The 9,002-nt window shown below is 39.9% G+C and overlaps 1 protein-coding gene across 4 annotated transcripts; it reads right to left on the bottom strand.

Moving 5' to 3' along the window:
- Positions 1-3,322: 3,322 nt before the first annotated feature.
- Hem (Nck associated protein 1 Hem) lies at positions 3,323-7,591 on the bottom strand. 4 transcript variants are annotated; one of them, XM_034323126.2, is made up of 3 exons: positions 7,473-7,591; positions 7,192-7,395; positions 3,323-6,752 (listed from the first exon to the last, which is right to left on the bottom strand). In XM_034323126.2, the coding sequence occupies exon 3, from the start codon at positions 6,731-6,733 to the stop codon at positions 3,890-3,892; it is 2,844 nt and encodes a 947-aa protein (XP_034179017.1). In that variant the 5' UTR covers positions 6,734-6,752; positions 7,192-7,395; positions 7,473-7,591; the 3' UTR covers positions 3,323-3,889. The 4 variants fall into 4 exon arrangements, with proteins under 4 accessions (XP_034179017.1, XP_034179014.1, XP_034179015.1 ...); XM_034323123.2 differs by having other exon boundaries at positions 3,323-7,395; XM_034323124.2 differs by having other exon boundaries at positions 3,323-7,370; positions 7,473-7,581.
- Between the last annotated feature and the right edge of the window lie 1,411 nt (positions 7,592-9,002).

The raw sequence follows: 9,002 nt of genomic DNA on the forward strand, positions 1-9,002 counted from the left end.
CTTGCTTCCATTTCACTGCCATACAAACAAGATTCAAACGACTGAATATGCGATCAAAGAAGGAAGAAGATATTTGAAATGAAAAAAAAAAACAAAAAGCCTAAGACGAGCGTGGAATGGGGCCAATAGTATCTAGTTGACGAAGAAGTCGCTTGCCCGTATGAGAGGAGAAGCATAACGATTCAATGAAACAAATGTGTACGTTTCCACATTCATCATTTGTCCCTACCCGAGAAAAGCCTCTAACTACGTATGCTTAAGCTTATTCGTTTTTCTGCGTCGTCTGGATTAAGATCGAGTTATCGATAACGGTGCGTTTCGTTGCACACATTTCTTTGTGATAAAACGAGTAAAACTCTTCGATCGGTCGCGATGAAGAAACAAATTCGGAATGACGTTCGTAGGATTCAAAGGCAGAACCTCTTTTTTAAGTACCTATCTTAATCCAGACCTTGCGTCGTCGTGACGCAATGCACACTACTTTATCACTTGTACATAATGTTAGGTGAGGAAGAAACAAAAAAAAAAGAAATCGAAGATTATATTTTTTCTATCGATCCAAAAATGTGGTGACCTATCAACATCGTGCATCCAAGATTAGTTGTTGCACCCTCGAATCACAATTCTTCAGTTTCCTTGTCCGTTCCCGATTTTGTTCTTTTCTTAGCCATCTAATAGATCATCTTCTTAAATTGCGTTGGTTCTATGTAAAGTGTTACTTGGAACATCATCAAATCACCAAGTTGCCTTTACGTTTCGTACGTGCTGTAGTATGTCGTTTAACTTCATTCTTTCTTATCAATATATATATCTCTCTCTCGAGCTCTACAGTTTTCAGTCAGTTTTTCAATGAATTTTTTAATTAAGCATGATAACTGACCAATTGCCTGAACGTAACTTCAGACCACCACTCTCTCTCTTTCCACACACACATACACACACCCCTTAAAAAAGTGTCTCGGAACCGTGGCGAGTGTTTTAAGAATATTATAAATAAAAAGGAATCTGATTGTAAATCTCTTGTGTTACGTTAATGTGATTAAAGAGAAAAACAAAAACATTGTAAAGAACTAAATAAAGCATACATTTTACATTTATGCGACTATGTTCTTCACCATCATCCATCTGACTGTTCCATTGGAATGGTACCAAATAAGGGTAAGAATGGTTCATTAACCAGAAAGTGAAATGAGGTAAATGAAAAAGTAAAAAGATTAGTAATTTCTCTGTTATTAGTGCATTGACGAAAAAATGTCAAAGGAAAAAGATAAATGGTTCTAAGAGTACTACATCCGTAGGCCCTCAAATTTTTTAAAATGCTAACAGTGCACGTGCAAGTAGCAACTGCATCATTTTTTTAAATGGAAATGTATATTTTTCTTTGCACAGATCGATTCCCCTGTTAATTCTGCGTAAAAAAGTATAAATATACTATGGCAAGAAAATGAGTAGTTTTCGAGATATTCACAAATAACTGTTATTTTACAAACTTTAGACAGCTTTCTCTCCCTTACTTTCCTTCTCCCAACTTTCTCTGTGGGACCTTTCTTCTCCCTCTTTGCTTTTTATTTCTAATTTTTTTTCTTTTTTTTTTTTTAGCCAGCGGGTGTTAGGCGCTGCACCCTCCGGGAGGGTGCGTCAGGGTTGGGGCTACTGAGGGCGAGAGTCCGCTCATGGACTGAAATGAGATGCAGGAATTAAATTGGGTCTATTTGACCCGTTTGCACTTCAGAATATCTAAGAATTTACGGACGATTTTCAGCCATCATTGTTGTTAAATGTGGTGCGTGTGTTTCCACAATTTTTGAAAATTCCACTGTCTCCCGTACCTACTAGCTCAAAACTGTTGCATTTGTGCGACCAAGTGGTCGGAGTTAAAAGTTACAGAGGTTTCAATTTTTCCATGGAAAGTCTATGACTACTGGGTCGCACATTTTAGCTTCGGGGTCCCTGGCACCCCAAGATCATACCAGGTCGGTATACGGTTAGCGCCGCCGATGCATCGGGGTCCCTAACACCCCAAGCTCATACCAGGTCGGTATACAGATAGCGCCGCCGATACATCGGGGTCCTTGACACCCCAAGATCATACCAGGTCGGTATACAGATAGCGCCGCCGATACATCGGGGTCCCTGACACCCCAGGATGATGCCGTGGCGGTATACAGTCGCCGATGCTTCGGGGTCCCTGACACCCCATGATCATACCAGGTTGGTATATAGATAGCGTCGCCGATACATAGGGGTCCCTAACACCCCAAGATCATACCAGGACGGTATACCGATAGCGCCGCCGATACATAAGGGTCCCTAACACCCCAAGATCATACCAGGTCGGTATACAGATAGCGCCGCCGATACATCGGGGTCCTTGACACCCCAAGATCATACCAGGTCGGTATACAGATAGCGCCGCCGATACATCGGGGTCCCTGACACCCCAGGATGATGCCGTGGCGGTATACAGTCGCCGATGCTTCGGGGTCCCTGACACCCCATGATCATACCAGGTTGGTATATAGATAGCGTCGCCGATACATAGGGGTCCCTAACACCCCAAGATCATACCAGGACGGTATACCGATAGCGCCGCCGATACATAAGGGTCCCTAACACCCCAAGATCATACCAGGTCGGTATACAGATAGCGCCGCCGATACATCGGGGTCCTTGACACCCCAAGATCATACCAGGTCGGTATACAGATAGCGCCGCCGATACATCGGGGTCCCTGACACCCCAGGATGATGCCGTGGCGGTATACAGTCGCCGATGCTTCGGGGTCCCTGACACCCCATGATCATACCAGGTTGGTATATAGATAGCGTCGCCGATACATAGGGGTCCCTAACACCCCAAGATCATACCAGGACGGTATACCGATAGCGCCGCCGATACATAAGGGTCCCTAACACCCCAAGATCATACCAGGACGGTATACAGGTAGCGTCGCCGACACATCGGGGTCCCTGACACCCCAGAATGATGCTGTGGCGGTATGCAGAGTCGCCGATGTTTTGGGGTCTCTAACACCCCGAGCCATTGATCATCTCGCCACCTATATAGAAGCTGCGCAAACTATTCGTTAACTTACCGGCTGCCAAGGGATCGATTACCGACTGTCGGAAGTTCAGTCGATAAGTCGGTAATTTATTAAGTAGTCTCCGCCTCTTTTGTATAGATGGCGCAGTGGTCGAAGTTTAAAAATACTTAATTCCAGGCGGTCTTCTCAAAATATAAGTTTGTCAAACAATTATTCTAATAATTTTTCGGTCTTGTAAGGTACTTGATAATTGGAACTTGGATTGGTCAAAGATAAAAAATACATTTTTATACATGGTTTTATTTATTTTATAAACTATTGTAAAAGTTACAATTGTACATTAGAAAATGTAGCAGATCGAGGCGATACTTATTTCAAGATACGTGTGTATTTCGATTCAAAGACAGACAGCATTTTACTATTCAAAATGTAATATAAAACGTCGCTCTCTTACTGTACGGATCATGTATAATAGAATCCTGTGAAAGAAAATCGTATTATGTGATACGTGATAGAATATCTTAAGCCAGGTATCAAATATGAAATACAAGGTACTGTTTCTATGCAAAATGCATTATTTCAAATAAATTAGCGCAAATTCTTTTCTTCCGACCATTTTAAATACAATTGGGAACAGACTTACATCTCGAACACAATAAAGTTCGAATTTATTTTAAGCAGTATAGAAAAAACAATGTTACTAAACGGCATACCCATTAAATAGAACATTTTGCCACTTTTCTTGTAGACTTTTAATAAAATTCCTTTTGATTCCATTCTCCATACAACTGGACGTAAAAAAATGGCCCTGAGTGGCAAGTTCAAAATATCCCCTTTATTGTAATTTTATGGCTGCGAATGTTCGAGCTTGTACACATCATGATATGCATTGCGTATCAACGCGTATGGGAAGCAGCTCTCCAATAAATCCATAGTCAAAAACGGTGACTCCTGTACAATTTGATCCAATAATAAATACACCGACTCCCTGTTTTTAATTGCTTCTTTGTCGGCTTCCTGGCCGAGTCTGAGCAAGCTGGATGATGCCAAGGCAAGAAATTCTTTCATCCTATCCTCCATATCATTTTGCCCGCATATCGTGAATAATGCACCAAAAATATTGTTTATTGCTGTTGCCATACAGTGTATATTATTCGAATGGCCCTCCAGAGATGCTCGATAAAAGGAGTTCTCGTTTCGTGCCAATTTGGGAATCGAAACAGCTACGAATACCATCAACAAACAGACTAGCAGATGCTCATCTTCGTCTACCTCTGATTTCTGGCTCCTCAACGCGGCTGTTAACGTGGGATCAACTTTGCAAGTTAAACCTGCAGCTGAAGTCATTTCCGACACAACGCGCATGGGGTCGCCCGATGGTAAGTGATGACGGAAGTCTAGGATCGAGCTCAGAAGGAACGGTATACGTTCCTCCAAGACATCGACCAAGGCAGACTGGGCTAACTGTCTGAAACTTAAAATTACACCTATAATAGTAACTCGTTGCAACACGTTGTCTACGTGCTGCAATTTTTTGAATTGTTCCTTCATCACTTCCGGCTTGTCGTAGTTCGTTCTCAGAGCTATCAGAACGTCCTTGTTCCCGGCAACTAGTTTCTTCAGTTGCTGCACTTGACTCGCTATGTGCCACATTAAATTTTCGTTCAACATCTTCATACCGTACGGTCCGATGAGTTCAGCCAAGGCTCTCAACTCGTTAATGTCGGAGAATTCTTCCGCATTGAACGGTATTGCTCCCTCTACCGATAAGCTAACGAATGCTCTCTGATTACTGGAATAACAAATATTCCCAGCGCTGACCCGTCTCAGCAAAACCTCCGAGTACCACTGCGTATACAGAGCAGCTATGGTTTTGTCACCATGACTGTCTAACTCTTGAGTCTGCTGAAGCAGGGCATTGTTAAATACACGTGTAATATCTATGTGCACGTAATTTTCAACTGTCTGAAGGACATTCATGTATGATCTAACGCTAACGAAGAGCTCTGATGGTTTAGCTATCTCGCTAGTGTCCGGATTGTACATCACCATACCAACAAGTGCTCTGGCAAATCTTGATTCTAAATGCTGATGCAAATATTCCCTTGGGGCAAAGGTATATTCCCACACATTGATCGTAGGACAGTAATTAATAGCATAACATAATTCTGTTAATGCCATGTGAAGTTTATCCATGGTAGTTAGCTCTTCTCTGGTTTTTCTATAACTCTCTATACCAGGTTTATGAATTTCATACATATTCTTCTTATTTTTGTCTTTCTTCTTCCGATTGACGACTTGTGAGATTAGCAAAGCGCAATGTTTCGCTAATAGTTTGTCACTCATGTTACACTGTTCGTCGCATATGGTTGTAATAATATTTTTAGCCTCTTTGGCCATTTCATCTAGAAACATGTTAACAACGGATAAACTTCTTTCCCGGATGTGATGACGCTCCTCTGGACAAAGTTCATGCGTACAACTTTGGAAATGACTACATATCAAAGGAAATGCAACGATGTATCTGTTTTGAGCAGGGAATTCTAAGCACATGTGAAATTGATCTTCGAATACTTTACTGTAAAAGCAGAAGATTGATAGATCGGATGTTTCGACTAACATTTCGTCGAGATTATCGACCATTTTAGTATGAAATACTACCGTATCCATAAAGGATGCTAATTCTCTATTATCCGCCAGATTCATGTTACATTTTGCTATCGACATGTATGCTTGTAATCTGAACCAATCCAACCGAAAAGCACGGAAATCGAACAGTTCGTTATCTTCGACTTGTTTTACTGTTAGACTAGCTATCTTAGAACACATATCACTAAGTATCGCCCCTTCGTCTTCAGGGCAAACCGGTAGATTTTGTATCATTTGATCTAATGCAGGAGCATCAAATCCTGATAAGAATTGTACATAGTACCTTTGAAGTACTTGAGAATATTTCTTCACTAAAGCCCTTAATTCTTCACAGTGAAATAATAATTCCGGCAACTGACGATCAACCAAATCTTCACTTCCTCTTCCTTTACTTTTTCCTTGGGTAGGAGGATTCACACCATGTCGCAAAAGCCATAGAACTTCGTCTCTTGCATGAGAGAGTCCCATCAAAACTAAGAGAGCTTTTGGCCCCAAAAGACCAGGTTGGTCAGTTAAAATTAAACCTAACTCCTTCAAAGCTGTCCTTAAAAATTTTCTTCTTTCTCTGTGCCTGTAACCAGCTTTCTGTATTGCTTGAGTATAACATTCTTTTACTTCAGATACTCTCTTGCTGTATCCTTTTATACTTTCAAAAAATGTTTGTATATACTGATGTATGTAAATCACTTCATCTCTGAATAAGGCCAGAACCCAGCCTGATTCCAAAGCTGTGGTCCAAAGTTTACTAGGCTGTTCCTGGTTTAAAAATGTATGACATAATGTGAACCCTAAAATAACCCATCTCTCTATTCTATCTAAACTTAAAGTTTCACAGGACATGGTGTCTGTTGCTGCTGCTTTAAGTATTTGTCCAGGACTTCCAACAAGACTGAGTTTTTGATCTGCTCTCCATGTATCAGCTGATAAATTTCTTCCAGGATATATAGGCCATAATGAAGTAAGAGCATTTTTCAGTAATTTTGAATGAGGTACAAATTCTTCTGAAAGCTTTTTTAATGGTGCATCATAATCCATAATCATTTGACCCAAACGTGGAAAACTAGAATCAGATTGGCTGTGTACCATTTCATGAGCTGCATTAAATAAACCTAATACAGCTTTACGATCTTCCACTTGTGATAAAAGTATCATTAAACTAACATAAGTAACAACAAGATCTAAGTAACCTTTTGTTAAATCAAAATTTATTGTAATATCCATATGAACACCACAGGCATCCATTGTGGTTAAAAGTTCACAAACATTGTCTTTGAAATCAAGCAAATCCACAAATGTGTAATAATACAATGACAAAGATTTGATGATTTCATTGCGAAGATTTGTAATCGTTTGAAGTCCCTTAACATCAATGTTGGGAAACTTTCTGACAATTGTCTTGATAGAAGACTCTAAACTCTTATCAGAGAGAAAACCAGGTTTTGACTTTGCATCACCACATGCTTTCTTTATATTATAAATCCGAGTTAACATTCCAATACCTCTATCATTTAGAATAGTTAGCTTCTCAGCCAACTTTTGTTGACTGGGTACAATAGGTCGTGCCATGATTATATTATATTCCTTCTTATGTGATCAACATAACTCATTCACTCGCTTCTTTGGTTTTAAATGACAGGAGACCCCACCCGTGGGGGTAAGTTGCCTTCACCGGATGCGCCTAAAATAGAATGACCCCTTTCTTTCTACAAACAAATTTTACACATTTGTCATACTGTTTTTTAAAAAAGTAGTATACTGTGTTTTACAAAATATATCTCACCTTTCTTGCTGTTGCATGTTTAATACAAATCAATGACACAATACAAAAAACCTTATGTGTACGACGCTTATTGCGTGAAGTACTACTCTTTTAAATAGCAGTGGTGCCAATAGTTGTTATACCAGTGACTATGTACAATAACTGACTATGTTACATACGTATGTATGTACATATATACACCCTCGAGCACGCTCGGTGTCTCTGTACGGAAAAGAGCGATCTAATTTAATTGAATTTAATTTAATTTAATAATTTATCTCTTTCCCGTGCGCTATCTAGGGACTTTGGCTCCTGTCATTTCTGTCAGCATGGTTGGTACTCCTGCTGGCGTGAAAATACGAAACAGGTATAAATCCTTTCATACTGTTACATCACACGGTATACCCTTTACCATACTTTTCAGTCAAGATTTATTACATACTGTTATTTCTTTATATTTCTCGCCATACTGTTAATTCTTTTTACCATAATACAATACTGATAAAGTCTCTATCTAATACTGTTCATTTTCTTTCTTTTCAGTCTTTAAATTGGACTCCATCGGTTCCCTTCTTTCGCTCAAAGGGCTTTGGTAAGTACTTTACACTTTTATTATCACAATGTTTGTGCTTGTTTGTACCACAGTTATCCTACTTTCTAAACGCATCCTCACCTGCTCATTAAGAAACATTAATAGATAGATAAATAGTAGGTTGCTAAAGCGAGTCGGTTCGTTAATTGACCAGTAAAATGAATAATAAACTCGATTCGAAAATTAATTACGCTTAATTGCTACCGTCCTCCCCGTCCTCCCCGACCTCCCCGACCCCCCATCCTCCCCCAGGGGACGGTGGGGGGTCTTATGCAAGATTTCCCCACATTAAATAAAAACAAAAAAAAACTTTTACAGCCACTGATTAGAGTAAGGATAGCTGACTGCGCACCGTTGTCAACCATTCGACCTAGAGCGAAGTGAACCCCTTCAGTCTTGTAGCGACCGCCGAGGGATGCGGCTCTACCTGTTAAATATACGTATACTCTTATTTCATTTTCTGCGTTCATTTAATTTGCTGTATTCATCTTCATAGCTTACTGAATAAACTCATTAAAAGGATGAACGTGTTAATTTTATTACTTCTGTGTGCCTCGCCTATTACTTTATCCTTTTCCTTATTATTTTACCCCTATTTGCGGGCCCCACGGCATACCCTTTTCAATTATTTATTATTTTTCTTGTCATTGAGGGCCTCACGCGGCTCAACCCTATACCTCTTATATTCCTGCATCCCTCACATATCAGCATCCTTTACATCTCCGCTTTTATTATATCCCTTCACTCCTTATATCTCTGTATCCCTCACATCTCCGTACCTGTTACATCTCTCTATCTTTTACATCCCTGCATCCCTAACATTTCTATATCTCTTTTTAAATAAAAGCGAACTAAATTTTGCAAAATTTCTGGTCCTCTGGCGGCAAAAATTCAAACTAAAATCTCGACGTCGATTCAGCGCCATCTGGTTTTGGAAAAAGGAACTAAACCATGCTCAA

This window comes from Osmia lignaria, chromosome 11 (genome assembly GCF_051020975.1).
Source record: "Osmia lignaria lignaria isolate PbOS001 chromosome 11, iyOsmLign1, whole genome shotgun sequence".
Classification (NCBI taxonomy): Eukaryota; Metazoa; Arthropoda; class Insecta; order Hymenoptera; family Megachilidae; genus Osmia; species Osmia lignaria.